This window comes from Scyliorhinus torazame, chromosome 19, assembly GCF_047496885.1.
Source record: "Scyliorhinus torazame isolate Kashiwa2021f chromosome 19, sScyTor2.1, whole genome shotgun sequence".
Taxonomy (NCBI): domain Eukaryota; kingdom Metazoa; phylum Chordata; class Chondrichthyes; order Carcharhiniformes; family Scyliorhinidae; genus Scyliorhinus; species Scyliorhinus torazame.
In genome coordinates, this window is record NC_092725.1 from 29,294,189 (window position 1) to 29,310,528 (window position 16,340).

The 16,340-nt window shown below is 48.7% G+C and overlaps 1 protein-coding gene across 1 annotated transcript in view; it reads right to left on the reverse strand.

Annotated features, from left to right (window-relative positions):
- The window catches only part of LOC140395883 (complement factor B-like), a 684,813-nt gene that overhangs the window by 341,587 nt on the left and 326,886 nt on the right, over positions 1-16,340 (reverse strand). Inside the window, exon 2 of the mRNA XM_072483954.1 lies at positions 8,892-9,077. Within this exon, the coding sequence (XP_072340055.1) occupies positions 8,892-9,077 (186 nt within the window). The remainder of the gene's footprint in view (positions 1-8,891; positions 9,078-16,340) is intronic.

Sequence of the window (16,340 nt, forward strand, 5' to 3'; positions counted from 1 at the left end):
GTGAGTTTGAATGTGTGTGTGAGTTCGAATGTGTGTGTGTGTTTGAATGTGTGTGTGTGAGTTTGAATTTGTGTGTGTAAGTTTGACTGTGTGTGTGAGTTTGAATGCTTGTGTGCGTGAGTTTGACTGTGTGTCTGTAAGTTTGACTGTGTGTGTGAGTTTGAATGTGTGTGTGAGTTTGAATGTGTGTGTGAGTTTGACTGCTTCTGTGTGTGTTTGAATGTATGTGTGAGTTTGACTGCGTGGGTGTGAGTTTGAATGTGTGTGTGTGAGTTTGAATGTGTGTGTGTGTAAGATTGATTGTGTGTGTGTGAGTTTGAATGTGTGTGTGTCAGTTTGACTGTGTGTGTGAGTTTGACTGTGTGTGTGTGTGTTTGAATGTGTGTGTGCTTGAATGTGTGTGTGTGAGTTTGAATGTGTGTGTTTGACTGCGTGTGTGTGAGTTTGACTGCGTGTGTGTGAGTTTGAATGTGTATGTGAGTTTGACTGTGTGTGTGTGTGTGAGTTTGACTGTGGGTGTGTGAGTTTGACTGCGTGTGTGTAAGTTTGAATGTGTGTGTGTGAGTTGACTGTGTGTGTGAGTTTGACTGCATGTGTGTGAGTTTGAATGTGTGTGTGTGTGAGTTTGAATGTGTATGTGAGTTTGAATGTGTTTGTGTGAGTTTGGCTGCGTGTGTGTGAGTTTGAATGTGTGTGTGTGAGAGTTTGAATGTGTGTGTGTGAGAGTTTGAATGTGTGTGTGTGAGAGTTTGAATGTGTGTGTGTGTGAGTTTGAATGTGTATGTGAGTTTGAATGAGTTTGACTGCGTGTGTGTGAGTTTGAATGTGTGTGTGTGTGAGTTTGAATGTGTGTGTGTGAGAGTTTGACTACGTGTGTGAGTTTGACGGTGTGTGTGAGAGTTTGACTGCATGTGTGTGGGTTTGAATGTGTGTGTTTGTGAGTTTGAATGTGTGTGTGAGTTTGAATGTGTGTGTCAGTTTGACTGCGTGTGTGTGAGTTTGAATGTGCGTGTGTGTGAGTTTGACTGCGTGTGTGTGTGTGAGTTTGACTGTGGGTGTGTGAGTTTGACTGCGTGTGTGTAAGTTTGAATGTGTGTGTGTGAGTTTGACTGTGTGTGTGTGAGTTTGAATGCGTGTGTGTGTGAGTTTGACTGTGTGTGTGTGAGTTTGAATGTGTGTGTGTGAGTTTGAATGTGTGTGTGAGTTTGAATGTGTGTGTGTGAGTTTGACTGCGTGTGTGTGAGTTTGAATGTGTGTGTGTGTGAGTTTGACTGCGCGTGTGTGTGAGTTTGACTGTGGGTGTGTGAGTTTGACTGTGTGTGTGTGTAAGTTTGACTGTGTGTGTGTGAGTTTGAATGTGTGTGTGAGTATGACTGTGTGTGTAAGTTTGACTGTCTGTGTGTAAGTTTGAATGTGTGTGTGAGTTTGAATGTGTGTGTGTGTGAGTTTGAATGTGGCTGTGAGTTTGACTGTGTGTGTATGTGAGATTGACTGCGTGTATGTGGGTTTGATTGTGCGTGTGTGTGAGTTTGAATGTGTGTGTGTGAGTTTGACTGCGTGTGTGTGAGTATGAATGTGTGTGTGAGTTCGAATGTGTGTGTGTGAGTTTGAATGTGTGTGTGTGAGTTTGAATGTGTGTGTGTGAGTTTGAATGTGTGTGTGTGAGTTTGAGTGTGTGTGTGAGTTTGACTGCTTGTATGTGTGAGTTTGACTGTGTGTCTGTAAGTTTGACTGTGTGTGTGTGAGTTTGAATGTGTGTGTGAGTTTGAATGTGTGTGTGAGTTTGACTGTGTGTGTGTGTGTTTGAATGTGTGTGTGAGTTTGACTGCATGGGTGTGAGTTCGAATGTGTGTGTGTAAGTTTGAATGCGTGTGTGTGTAAGTTTGATTGTGTGTGTGTGAGTTTGAATGTGTGTGTGAGTTTGAATGTGTGTGTGTGAGTTTGACTGTGTGTGTGTGTGAGTTTGAATGTGTGTGTGTTTGAATGTGTGTGTGTGAGATTGAATGTGTGTGTGTGAGTTTGAATGTGTGTGTGTGTTTGACAGCGTGTGTGTGAGTTTGACTGCGGTGTGTGAGTTTGAATGTGTGTGTGTGAGTTTAACTGTGGGTGTGTGAGTTTGACTGCGCATGTGTAAGTTTGAATATGTGTGTGTGAGTTGACTGTGTGTATGAGTTTGACTGCATGTGTGTGAGTTTCAATGCGTGTGTGTGTGAGTTTGAATGTGTGTGTGAGTTTGAATGTGTGTATGTGAGTTTAACTGCATGTGTGTGAGTTTGAATGTGTGGGTGTGAGAGTTTGACTGCGTGTGTGAGTTTGAATGTGTGTGTGTGTGAGTTTGAATGCGTGTGTGACGTTGACTGTGTGTGTGTGAGTTTGACTGCATGTGTGTGAGTTTGAATGTGTGTGTGAGTTTGAATGTGTGTGTGTGAGTTTGACTGCGTGTGTGTGAGTTTGAATGTGTGTGCGTGTGCGTTTGACTGTGGGTGTGTGAGTTTGACTGCGTGTGTGTAAGTTTGAATGTGTGTGTGTGAGTTTGACTGTGTGTGTGAGAGTTTGAATGTGTGTGTGTGAGTTTGAATGTGTGTGTGTGAGTTTGAATGTGTGAGTGAGTTTGACTGCATGTGTGAGTTTGACTGCGTGTGTGAGTTTGAATGTGTGTGTGTGAGTTTGAATGTGTGTGTGAGTTTGAATGTGTGTGTGTGAGTTTGACTGTGTGTGTGAGTTTGAATGTGTGTGTGTGAGTTTGACTGCGTGTGTGTGTGATTTTGACTGTGTGTGTGTGTTTGAAAGCGTGTGTGTAAGTTTGAATGTGTGTGAGTTTGAATGTGTGTGTGTGAGTTTGAATGTGTGTGTGTGAGTTTGAATGTGTGTGTGTCTGACTGCGTGTGTGAGTTTGACTGCGTGTGTGTGAGTTTGAATGTGTGTGTGTGTGAGTTTGACTGCGTGTGTGTAAGTTTGAATATGTGTGTGTGAGTTGACTGTGTGTGTGAGTTTGACTGCATGTGTGTGAGTTTGAATGTGTGTGTGTGTGAGTTTGAATATGTGTTTGACTTTGACTGTGTGTGTGTGAGTTTGACTGCATGTGTGTGAGTTTGAATGTGTGTGTGTGAGAGTTTGACTGCGTGTGTGAGTTTGAATGTGTGTGTGTGTGAGTTTGAATGTGTGTGTGACTTTGACTGTGTGTGTCTGAGTTTAACTGCGTGTGTGTGAGTTTGAATGTGTGTGTGTGAGAGTTTGACTGCGTGTGTGAGTTTGAATGTGTGTGTGTGTGAGTTTGAATGTGTGTGTGACTTTGACTGTCTGTGTGTGACTTTGACTGCATGTGTGTGAGTTTGAATGTGTGTGTGAGTTTGAATGTGTGTGTGTGAGTTTGACTGCGTGTGTGTGAGTTTGAATGTATGTGTGTGTGAGTTTGAATGTGTGTGTGAGTTTGAATGTGTGTGTGTGAGTTTGACTGCGTGTGTGTGATTTTGAATGTGTGTGCGTGTGAGTTTGACTGTGGGTGTGTGTGTTTGACTGCGTGTGTGTAAGTTTGAATGTGTGTGTGAGTTTGACTGTGGGTGTGAGTGTTTGACTGCGTGTGTGTAAGTTTGAATGTGTGTGTGAGTTTGACTGTGTGTGTGTGAGTTTGAATAGGTGTGTGTGAGTTTGAATGTGTGTGTGTGAGAGTTTGACTGCGTGTGTGAGTTTGAATGTGTGTGTGTGAGTTTGACTGTGTGTGTGTGTGAGTTTGAATGTGTGTGTGAGTATGACTGTGTGTGTAAGTTTGACTGTCTGTGTGTAAGTTTGAATGTGTGTGTGAGTTTGAATGTGTGTGTGAGTTTGAATGTGTCTGTGAGTTTGACTGTGCGTGTATGTGAGATTGACTGCGTGTATGTGAGTTTGATTGTGCGTGTGTGTGAGTTTGAATGTGTGTGTGTGAGTTTGACTGCGTGTGTGTGAGTATGAATGTGTGTGTGAGTTCGAATGTGTGTGTGTGAGTTTGAATGTGTGTGTGTGAGTTTGAATGTGTGTGTGTGAGTTTGAATGTGTGTGTGTGTTTGACTGCATGTGTGTGTGTGAGTTTGACTGTGTGTGTGTGAGTTTGAGTGTGTGTGTGAGTTTGACTGCTTGTGTGTGTGAGTTTGACTGTGTGTCTGTAAGTTTGACTGTGTGTGTGTGAGTTTGAATGTGTGTGTGAGTTTGAATGTGTGTGTGAGTTTGACTGTGTGTGTGTGTGTTTGAATGTGTGTGTGAGTTTGACTGCATGGGTGTGAGTTTGAATGTGTGTGTGTGAGTTTGAATGCGTGTGTGTGTAAGTTTGATTGTGTGTGTGTGAGTTTGAATGTGTGTGTGTGAGTTTGACTGTGTGTGTGTGTGTGAGTTTGACTGTGTGTGTGAGTTTGAATGTGTGTGTGTTTGAATGTGTGTGTGTGAGATTGAATGTGTGTGTGTGAGTTTGAATGTGTGTGTGTGTTTGACTGCGTGTGTGTGAGTTTGACTGCGTGTGTGTGAGTTTGAATGTGTGTGTGTGAGTTTAACTGTGGGTGTGTGAGTTTGACTGCGCGTGTGTAAGTTTGAATATGTGTGTGTGAGTTGACTGTGCGTGTGTGAGCTTGACTGCATGTGTGTGAGTTTCAATGCGTGTGTGTGAGTTTGAATGTGTGTGTGAGTTTGAATGTGTGTGTGTGAGTTTAACTGCGTGTGTGTGAGTTTGAATGTGTGTGTGTGAGAGTTTGACTGCGTGTGTGAGTTTGAATGTGTGTGTGTGAGTTTGAATGTGTGTGTGACTTTGACTGTGTGTGTGTGAGTTTGACTGCATGTGTGTGAGTTTGAATGTGTGTGTGAGTCTGAATGTGTGTGTGTGAGTTTGACTGCGTGTGTGTGAGTTTGAATGTGTGTGCGTGTGAGTTTGACTGTGGGTGTGTGAGTTTGACTGCGTGTGTGTAAGTTTGAATGTGTGTGTGTGAGTTTGACTGTGTGTGTGTGAGTTTGAATATGTGTGTGTGAGTTTGACTGTGTGTGCGTAAGTTTGACTGTGTGAGTGAGTTTGAATGTGTGTGTGAGTTTGAATGTGTGTGTGTGTGAGTTTGAATGTGTGTGTGAGTTTGACTGTGTGTGTGAGTTTGACTGTGTGTGTGAGTTTGACTATGTGTGAATAAGTTTGACTGTGTGTGTGTGAGTTTGAATGTGTGTGTGTGAGTTTGACTGTGTGTGTGTGAGTTTGACTGTGTGTGTGAGTTTGACTGTGTGCGTGTGAGTTTGACTGTGGGTGTGTGTGTTTGACTGCGTGTGTGTAAGTTTGAATGTGTGTGTGAGTTTGACTGTGTGTGTGTGAGTTTGAATAGGTGTGTGTGAGTTTGAATGTGTGTGTGTGAGAGTTTGACTGCGTGTGTGAGTTTGAATGTGTGTGTGTGAGTTTGACTGTGTGTGTTTGAGTTTGAATGTGTGTGTGAGTATGACTGTGTGTGTAAGTTTGACTGTCTGTGTGTAAGTTTGAATGTGTGTGTGAGTTTGAATGTGTGTGTGAGTTTGAATGTGTCTGTGAGTTTGACTGTGCGTGTATGTGAGATTGACTGCGTGTATGTGAGTTTGATTGTGCGTGTGTGTGAGTTTGAATGTGTGTGTGTGAGTTTGACTGTGTGTGTGTGAGTATGAATGTGTGTGTGAGTTCGAATGTGTGTGTGTGAGTTTGAATGTGTGTGTGTGAGTTTGAATGTGTGTGTGTGAGTTTGAATGTGTGTGTGTTTGACTGCGTGTGTGTGTGTGAGTTTGACTGTGTGTGTGTAAGTTCGACTGTGTGTGTGTGAGTTTGAGTGTGTGTGTGAGTTTGACTGCTTGTGTGTGTGAGTTTGACTGTGTGTCTGTAAGTTTGACTGTGTGTGTGTGAGTTTGAATGTGTGTGTGAGTTTGAATGTGTGTGTGAGTTTGACTGTGTGTGTGTGTTTGAATGTGTGTGTGAGTTTGACTGCATGGGTGTGAGTTTGAATGTGTGTGTGTGAGTTTGAATGCGTGTGTGTGTAAGTTTGATTGTGTGTGTGAGTTTGAATGTGTGTGTGTCAGTTTGACTGTGTGTGTGTGTGTGAGTTTGACTGTATGTGTGTGAGTTTGAATGTGTGTGTGTTTGAATGTGTGTGTGTGAGATTGAATGTGTGTGTGTGAGTTTGAATGTGTGTGTGTGTTTGACTGCGTGTGTGTGAGTTTGACTGCGTGTGTGTGAGTTTGAATGTGTGTGTGTGAGTTTAACTGTGGGTGTGTGAGTTTGACTGCGCGTGTGTAAGTTTGAATATGTGTGTGTGAGTTGACTGTGCGTGTGTGAGTTTGACTGCATGTGTGTGAGTTTCAATGCGTGTGTGTGAGTTTGAATGTGTGTGTGAGTTTGAATGTGTGTGTGTGAGTTTAACTGCGTGTGTGTGAGTTTGAATGTGTGTGTGTGAGAGTTTGACTGCGTGTGTGAGTTTGAATGTGTGTGTGTGAGTTTGAATGTGTGTGTGACTTTGACTGTGTGTGTGTGAGTTTGACTGCATGTGTGTGAGTTTGAATGTGTGTGTGAGTTTGAATATGTGTGTGTGAGTTTGACTGTGTGTGCGTAAGTTTGACTGTGTGAGTGAGTTTGAATGTGTGTGTGAGTTTGAATGTGTGTGTGTGTGAGTTTGAATGTGTTTGTGAGTTTGACTGTGTGTGTGAGTTTGACTGTGTGTGTGAGTTTGACTATGTGTGAATAAGTTTGACTGTGTGTGTGTGAGTTTGAATGTGTGTGTGTGAGTTTGACTGTGTGTGTGTGAGTTTGACTGTGTGTGTGAGTTTGACTGTGTGTGTGTGAGTTTGAATGTGTGAGTAAGTTTGACTGCGTGTGTGAGTTTGACTGCGTGTGTGAGTTTGAATGTGTGTGTGAGTTTGAATGTGTGTGTGGGAGTTTGACTGTGTGTGAGTTTGAATGTGTGTGTATGAGTTTGACTGCGTGTGTGTGTGATTTTGACTGTGGGTGTGTGAGTTTGACTGCGTGTGTGTAAGTTTGAATGTGTGTGTGTTTGAATGTGTGTGTGTGAGTTTGAATGTGTGTGTGTGAGTTTGAATGTGTGTGTGTGTCTGACTGCGTGTGTGTGAGTTTGACTGCGTGTGTGTGAGTTTGAATGTGTGTGTGTGTGAGTTTGACTGTGTGTGTGTGTGTGTGAGTTTAACTGTGGGTGTGTGAGTTTGACTGCGTGTGTGTAAGTTTGAATATGTGTGTGTGAGTTGACTGTGTGTGTGAGTTTGACTGCATGTGTGTGAGTTTTAATGTGTGTGTGTGAGTTTGAATATGTGTGTGAGTTTGACTGCATGTGTGTATGTTTGAATGTGTGTGTGTGAGAGTTTGACTGCGTGTGTGAGTTTGAATGTGTGTGTGAGTTTGAATGTGTGTGTGTGTGAGTTTGAATGTGTGTGTGACTTTGACTGTGTGTGTCTGAGTTTAACTGCGGGTGTGTGAGTTTGGGTGTGTGTGTGAGAGTTTGACTGTGTGTGTGAGTTTGAATGTGTGTGTGTGTGAGTTTGAATGTGTGTGTGACTTTGACTGTGTGTGTGTGTGACTTTGACTGCATGTGTGTGAGTTTGAATGTGTGTGTGAGTTTGAATGTGTGTGTGTGAGTTTGACTGCGTGTGTATGAGTTTAAATGTGTGTGTGTGTGAGTTTGAATGTGTGTGTGACTTTGACTGTGTGTGTGTGCGTTTGACTGCGTGTGTGTGATTTTGAATGTGTGTGCGTGTGAGTTTGACTGTGGGTGTGTGTGTTTGACTGCGTGTGTGTAAGTTTGAATGTGTGTGTGAGTTTGACTGTGGGTGTGTGTGTTTGACTGCGTGTGTGTAAGTTTGAATGTGTGTGTGAGTTTGACTGTGTGTGTGTGAGTTTGAATATGTGTGTGAGTTTGAATGTGTGTGTGTGAGAGTTTGACTGCGTGTGTGAGTTTGAATGTGTGTGTGTGAGTTTGACTGTGTGTGTGTGAGTTTGAATGTGTGTGTGAGTATGACTGTGTGTGTAAGTTTGACTGTCTGTGTGTAAGTTTGAATGTGTGTGTGAGTTTGAATGTGTGTGTGTGTGAGTTTGAATGTGTCTGTGAGTTTGAATGTGTGTGTGTGAGTTTGACTGTGGGTGTGTGTGTTTGACTGCGTGTGTGTAAGTTTGAATGTGTGTGTGAGTTTGACAGTGTGTGTGAGTTTGAATATGTGTGTGTGAGTTTGACTGTGTGTGTAAGTGTGACTGTGTGAGTGAGTTTGAATGTGTGTGTGAATTTGAATGTGTGTGTGTGAGTTTGACATTGTGTGTGAGTTTGACTGTGTGTGTGTGAGTTTGACTGTGTGTGTGTGCGAGTGACAATATTGAATAAAGTGACCAATTGTAAAGGAGCTGAAGGAGCAGAGGGACCTGGGTGTCTGTGGGTATGAATCACTGCAGGTGACAGACGGAGAGAGAGGGGTCAATGAAGTGAACAGTATCCTGGGATTTATTACCAGGAGCAAGAGGGAGTAGGATTGTTATCTGAAAAGTGTACGGGTAACTCGGGAAGGGGAATGGGACCAGTTGGATTGATCTTTGGGGGGGCGCTACTACAGACACGACAAGCGGAGAGACCCCCCACAGACTGCGAGGGTTCAGCGAGTCCATGTTTGTTTTCCTCAAGGGGGCATTTGGGGGTGGGGGAGGGGGGGTTTGTATATTTTGAACAGCAGCCGTTGGCTCCTCTAGGAGGGGAGGGGAGGGAAGGGGTGGGGAGGGGAAGGGTGCGGACGGGAGGGGTGCGGATGGGGGTGGTGGGGACGGGAGGGGTGGGGAGGTGTGGGAAGGGGAGGGGAGGGAAGGGGTGGGGAGAGGAGGGGAGGGGAGATGAGGAGAGGCATGGGGAGGGCAGGGGAGTGGATGGCGGACCCTCGCTCACCTCCTCCATCGCAGATTGTGCTCCTCCCACTCCAGCGCCCGTTCCTCAGGCAGGTCCGCTTCTGGGAGCCAATCAGGTCGAAGCCTTGGTCGCACTCAAACTCGATGGTGTCGTTGACCACGTACCTCATCTTGCGAGGGTGGAAGAATCCGTTCTCCATGTAGGTGGGCCCCACGCACGTGTAGGCTGTTGGGAAAGATCCATCGGCGGAGGAGGTCAGCCCCTGGAGATCCATCCATACCAATGTTAATCGTACATTTCCCTCCTGTCTCTCACCTCAAAGGGAGGAGTTCAGAGATCCCAGGGCAGCTAGAGGGAGCGGGAAACGGGCATTGCAAGGGTTGTGGTGATGGATGCAAGCCGGGGGTGCAATGCCCATAGTATGACCTTGAATTAAATCTTATACTCATATTGTTGTTGCCGTGGGAGAGTGCACCAGTTGATGGAGTCAGTCAGCCGCCGAACACTATTTTTGAAACGTAATCCAGGCAGCTTGACTCTGATGGGTCAAGGCATTGCACTGAGCAAAGAGCAAGTGAATGGCTGCCGCTGATTTTCTTCTGCTGAAACAGGCGCAGTGTGTGTACATATACTTCCTGTCTGCCAGAATCAGTTCCTCCTTTCCAGCACATGACTCTGCGTGTACCGGAAACTACATATATGAATACTCAGGACCCTAACATTTTCAGACAGGAAGGTCAGGTGCACACATTGTGCCTGTTTCATTGAGACAAAATCAGTGATGGCCATTCACTGGTCCATTCCTCAGGGGAATGCAATTAGATCCAAGATGCCTGGTTTCAGTTTTCAGACAATGCTTGGCCGTTAACTGTCAGTCACTACAGAGGGATCTGGGTGTCGCTGTGGTACAGAGGGGTCTGGGTGTTGCTGTGGTACAGAGGGATCTGGGTGTCGCTGTGGTACAGAGGGATCTGGGTGTTGCTTTGGTACAGAGGGATCTGGGTGTCGCTGTGGTACAGAGGGATCTGGGTGTTGCTGTGGTACAGAGGGATCTGGGTGTCGCTGTGGTACAGAGGGATCTGGTTGTTGCTGTGCTACAGAGGGATCTGGGTGTCGCTGTGGTACAGACAGATCTGGGTGTTGCTGTGGTACAGAGGGATCTGGGCGTCGCTGTGGTACAGAGGGATCTGGGTGTTGCGGTGATACAGAGAGATCTGGGTGTCGCTGTGGTACAGAGGGATCTGGGTGTTGCTGAGATACAGAGGGATCTGGGTGTCGCTGTGGTACAGAGGGATCTGGGTTTTGCTGTGATACAGAGGGATCTGGGTGTTGCTGTGGTACAGATGGATCTAGATGTTGCTGTGGTACAGAGGGATCTGGGTGTTACTGCCGGACAGAGGGATCTGGGTGTTGCTGTGGTACAGAGGGATCTGGGTGTTGCTGTGGTACAGAGGGATCTGGGTGTTGCGGTGGTACAGATGGATCTAGGTGCCACTATGGTACAGCGGGATCTGGTTGTTGCTGTGGTACAGAGGAATTTGGGTGTTGCTGTGGTCCAGAGGGATCTGGGTGTTGCTGTGGTACAGAGGGATCTGGGTGTTGCTGTGGTACAGAGGGATCTGGGTGTCGCTGTGGTACAGAGGGATCTGGGTGTTGCTGAGATACAGAGGGATCTGGGTGTCGCTGTGGTACAGAGGGATCTGGGTGTTGCTGTGATACAGAGGGATCTGGGTGTTGCTGTGGTACAGAGAGATCTGGGTGTTGCTGTGGTACAGAGGAATCTGGGTGTTGCTGTGGCACAGAGGGATCTGGGTGTTGCTAAGATACAGAGGGATCTGGGTGTCGCTGTGGTACAGAGGGATCTGGGTGTTGCTGCGGTACAGAGGGATCTGGGTGTTGCTGTGGTACAGAGGGATCTGGGTGTTGCTGTGGTACAGAGGGATCTGGGTGTTGCTGTGGTACAGAGGAATTTGGGTGTTGCTGTGGTCCAGAGGGATCTGGGTGTTGCTGTGGTATAGAGGGATCTGGGTGTTGCTGAGATACAGAGGGATCTGGGTGTTGCTGTGGTACAGAGGGATCTGGGTGTTGCGGTGGTACAGATGGATCTAGATGTTGCTGTGGTACAGAGGGATCTGGGTGTTGCTGCCGGACAGAGGGATCTGGGTGTTGCTGTGGTACAGAGGGATCTGGGTGTTGCTGTGGTACAGAGGGATCTGGGTGTTGCGGTGGTACAGATGGATCTAGGTGCCGCTATGGTACAGCAGGATCTGGTTGTTGCTGTGGTACAGAGGAATTTGGGTGTTGCTGTGGTCCAGAGGGATCTGGGTGTTGCTGTGGTACAGAGGGATCTGGGTGTTGCTGTGGTACGGAGGGACTTGGGTGTTGCTGTGGTACAGAGTTATCTGGGTGTTGCTGTAGTACAGAGGGATCTGGGTGTTGCTGAGATACAGAGGGATCTGGGTGTTGCTGCGGTACAGAGGGATCTGGGTGTTGCGGTGGTACAGATGGATCGAGGTGTCACTGTGGTACAGAGGGATCTGGGTGTTGCTGCCGGACAGAGGGATCTGGGTGTTGCTGTCGTACAGAGGGATCTGGGTGTTGCGGTGATACAGAGGGATCTGTGTGTCGCTGTGGTACTGAGGGATCTGGGTGTTGCTGTGGTACAGAGGGATCTGGGTGTTCCTGTGGTACAGAGGGATCTGGGTGTTGCTGTGGTACAGAGGGATCAAGGTGTTGCTGAGATACACAGGGATCTGGGTGTTGCTGTGGTACAGAGGGATCTGGTTGTTGCTGTGATAAAGTGGGTTCTGGGTGTTGCTCTGGTACAGAGGGATCTGGGTGTCGCTGTGGTACAGAGTGATCTGGGTGTTGCGGTGATACAGAGGGATCTGTGTGTCGCTGTGGTACTGAGGGATCTGGGTGTTGCTGTGGTACAGAGGGATCTGGGTGTTCCTGTGGTACAGAGGGATCTGGGTGTTGCTCTGGTACAGAGGGATCAAGGTGTTGCTGAGATACACAGGGATCTGGGTGTTGCTGTGGTACAGAGGGATCTGGGTGTTGCTCTGGTACAGAGGGATCTGGGTGTTGCTTTGGTACGGAGGGACTTGGGTGTTGCTGTGGTACAGAGGTATCTGGGTGTTGCTGCGGTACAGAGGGATCTGGGTGTTGCGGTGGTACAGATGGATCGAGGTGTCACTGTGGTACAGAGGGATCTGGGTGTTGCTGCCGGACAGAGGGATCTGGGTGTTGCTGTGGTACAGAGGGATCTGGGTGTTGCGGTGATACAGAGGGATCTGTGTGTCGCTGTGGTACTGAGGGATCTGGGTGTTGCTGTGGTAGAGAGGGATCTGGGTGTTGCTGTGGTACAGAGGGATCTGGGTGTTGCTGTGGTACAGAGGGATCTGGTTGTTGCTGTGATAAAGTGCGTTCTGGGTGTTGCTCTGGTACAGAGGGATCTGGGTGTCGCTGTGGTACAGAGTGATCTTGGTGTTGCGGTGATACAGAGGGATCTGTGTGTCGCTGTGGTACTGAGGGATCTGGGTGTTGCTGTGGTACAGAGGGATCTGGGTGTTCCTGTGGTACAGAGGGATCTGGGTGTTGCTGTGGTACAGAGGGATCTGGTTGTTGCTGTGATAAAGTGGGTTCTGGGTGTTGCTCTGGTACAGAGGGATCTGGGTGTTGCTATGGTACAGAGGGATCTGGGTGTCGCTGTGGTACAGAGGGATCTGGGCGTCGCTGTGGTACAGAGGGATCTGGGTATTGCGGTGATACAGAGGGATCTGGGTGTCGCTGTGGTACAGAGGGATCTGGGTGTTGCTGTGATACAGAGGGATCTGGGTGTTGCGGTGATACAGAGGGATCTGTGTGTCGCTGTGGTACTGAGGGATCTGGGTGTTGCTGTGGTACAGAGGGATCTGGGTGATGCTGTGGTACAGAGGGATCTGGGTGTTGCTGTGGTACAGAGGGATTTGGGTGTTGCTGTGGTACAGAGGGATCTTGGTGTTGCTGTGGTTCAGAGGGATCTGGTTGTTGCTGTGATAAAGTGGGTTCTGAGTGTTGCTCGGGTACAGAGGGATCTGGGTGTTGCTGTGGTACAGAGGGATCTGGGAGTCGCTGTGGTACAGAGGGATCTGGGCGTCGCTGTGATACAGAGGGATCTGGGTGTTGCGGTGATACAGAGGGATCTGGGTGTTGCTGTGGTACAGAGGGATTTGGGTGTTGCTGTGGTACAGAGGGATCTGGGTGTTGCAGTGGTGCAGAGGGATCTGGGTGTTGCTAAGATACAGAGGGATCTGGGTGTCGCTGTGGTACAAAGGGATCTGGGAGTTACTGTGGTGCAGAGGGATCTGGGTGTTGCTGAGATACAGAGGGATCTGGGTGTTGCTGCGGTGCAGAGGGATGTGGGTTTTGCTGTGGTAGAGAGGGATCTGGGTGTTGCTGCGGTACAGAGGGATCTGGGTGTTGCTGTGGTACAGAGGGATCTGGGAGTCGCTGTCGTACAGAGGGATCTGGGTGTTGCGGCGGTACAGAGGGATCTGGGTGTTGCTGTGGTACTGAGGGATCTGGGTGTTGCTGTGGTACAGAGGGATCTGGGTGTTGCTGCGGGACAGAGGGATCTGGGTGTTGCTGTGGTACGGAGGGATCTGGGTGTCGCTGTGGTACAGAGGAATCTGGGTGTTGTGGTGATACAGAGGGATCTGGGTGTTGCTGTGGTACAGAGGGATTTGGGTGTTGCTGTGGTACAAAGGGATCTGGGAGTTACTGTGGTGCAGAGGGATCTGGGTGTTGCTGAGATACAGAGGGATCTGGGTGTTGCTGCGGTGCAGAGGGATATGGGTTTTGCTGTGGTAGAGAGGGATCTGGGTGTTGCTGCGGTACAGAGGGATCTGGGTGTTGCTGTGGTACAGAGGGATCTGGGTGTTGCTGTGGTACAGAGGGATCTGGGTGTTGCTGTGGTACAGAGGGATTTGGGTGTTGCTGCGGTACAGAGGGATCTGGATGTTGATTTGGTTCAGTGGGATCAGGGTATCGCTGTGCTACAGAGGGATCTGGGTGTGGCTGTGGTACAGAGGGATCTGGGTGTTGCTGTGGTACAGAGGGATCTGGGTGTCGCTGTGGTTTCAGAGGGATCTGGGTTATGCTGCGGTACAGAGGGATCTGGGTGTTGCTGTTTTACAGAGGGATCTGGGTGTTGCTGTGGTACAGAGGGATCTGGATGTTGCTGTGGTACAGCGGGATCTGTGTGTCGCTAGGGTACAGAGGGATCTGAGTGTTGCTGTGGTACAGAGGGATCTGGGTACTGATGCGGTACAGAGGGATCTGGGTGTTGCTGCGGTAAAGAGGTATCTGGGTGTCGCTGTGGTACAGAGGGATCTGGGTGTTGCTGTGATCCTGAGGGATCTGGGTGTTGCTGTGGTACAGAGGGATCTGGGTGTTGCTGTGGTACAGAGTGATCTGGGTGTTGCTGTGGTACAGAGGGATCTGGGGGTTGCTGTGGTACAGAGGGATCTCGGTGTCGCTGTGGTACAAAGGGATCTGGGTGTTGCTGTGATCCTGAGGGATCTGAGTGTTGCTGTGGTACAGAGGGATCTGGGTGTTGCTGTGATCCTGAGGGATCTGGGTGTGGCTGTGGTACAGACGGATCTGGGTGTTGCTGTGGTACAGAGGGATCTGGGTGTCGCTGTGGTTTCAGAGGGATCTGGGTTATGCTGCGGTACAGAGGGATCTGGGTGTTGCTGTTTTACAGAGGGATCTGGGTGTTGCTGTGGTACAGAGGGATCTGAATGTTGCTGTGGTACAGCGGGATCTGTGTGTCGCTAGGGTACAGAGGGATCTGTGTGTTGCTGTGGTACAGAGGGATTTGGTACTGATGCGGTACAGAGGGATCTGGGTGTTGCTGCGGTAAAGAGGTATCTTGGTGTCGCTGTGGTACAGAATGATCTGGGTGTTGCTGTGATCCTGAGGGATCTGGGTGTTGCTGTGGTACAGAGGGATCTGGGTGTTGCTGTGGTACAGAGTGATCTGGGTGTTGCTGTGGTACAGAGGGATCTGGGGGTTGCTGTGGTACAGAGGGATCTCGGTGTCGCTGTGGTACAAAGGGATCTGGGTGTTGCTGTGATCCTGAGGGATCTGAGTGTTGCTGTGGTACAGAGGGATCTGGGTGTTGCTGTGATCCTGAGGGATCTGGGTGTTGCTGTGGTACAGAGGGAACTGGGTGTTGCTGTGGTACAGAGTGATCTGGGTGTTGCTGTGGTCCAGAGGGATCTTGGGTGTAGCTGCGGTACAGAGGGATCTGGGTGTCGCTGTGGTACAGAGCGATATGGGCGTTGCTGTGGTACAGAGGGATCTGGGTGTTGCTGCGGTACAGAGGATTCTGGGTGTCGCTGTGGTACAGAGGGAAATGGGTGTCGCTGTGGTACAGAGGGCTCTGGCTGTTGCTGTGGTACAGAGGGATCTGGGTGTTGCTGTGATCCTGAGGCATCTAGGTGTTGCTGTGGTACAGAGGGATCTGGGTGTTGCTGTGATACAGAGGGATCTGGGTGTCGCTGTGGTACAGAGGGATCAGGGTGTCGCTGTGGTACAGAGGGATCTGGGTGTCGCTGTGGTACAGAGGGATCTGGGTGTTGCTGTGGTACAGAGGGATCTGGGTATTCCTGTGGTACAGAGGGATCTGGGTGTTGCTGTGGTACAGAGGGATCAAGGTGTTGCTGAGATACAGAGGGATCTGGGTGTCGCTGTGGTACAGAGGGATCTGGGTGTTGCTGTGATCCTGAGGCATCTAGGTGTTGCTGTGGTACAGAGGGATCTGGGTGTTGCTGTGATACAGAGGGATCTGGGTGTCGCTGTGGTACAGAGGGATCAGGGTGTCGCTGTGGTACAGAGGGATCTGGGTGTCGCTGTGGTACAGAGGGATCTGGGTGTCGCTGTGGTACAGAGCGATATGGGTGTTGCTGTGGTACAGAGGGATCTGGGTGTTGCTGCGGTACAGAGGATTCTGGGTGTCGCTGTGGTACAGAGGGAAATGGGTGTCGCTGTGGTACAGAGGGCTCTGGCTGTTGCTGTGGTACAGTGGGATCTGGGTGTTGCTGTGATCCTGAGGCATCTAGGTGTTGCTGTGGTACAGAGGGATCTGGGTGTTGCTGTGATACAGAGGGATCTGGGTGTCGCTGTGGTATAGAGGGATCAGGGTGTCGCTGTGGTACAGAGGGATCTGGGTGTCGCTGTGGTACAGAGGGATCTGGGTGTCGCTGTGGTACAGAGGGATCTGGGTATTCCTGTGGTACAGAGGGATCTGGGTGTTGCTGTGGTACAGAGGGATCAAGGTGTTGCTGAGATACACAGGGATCTGGGTGTTGCTGTGGTACAGAGGGATCTGGTTGTTGCTGTGATAAAGTGGGTTCTGGGTGTTGCTCTGGTACAGAGGGATCTGGGTGTTGCTATGGTACAGAGGGATCTGGGAGTCGCTGTCGTACAGAGGGATCTGGATGT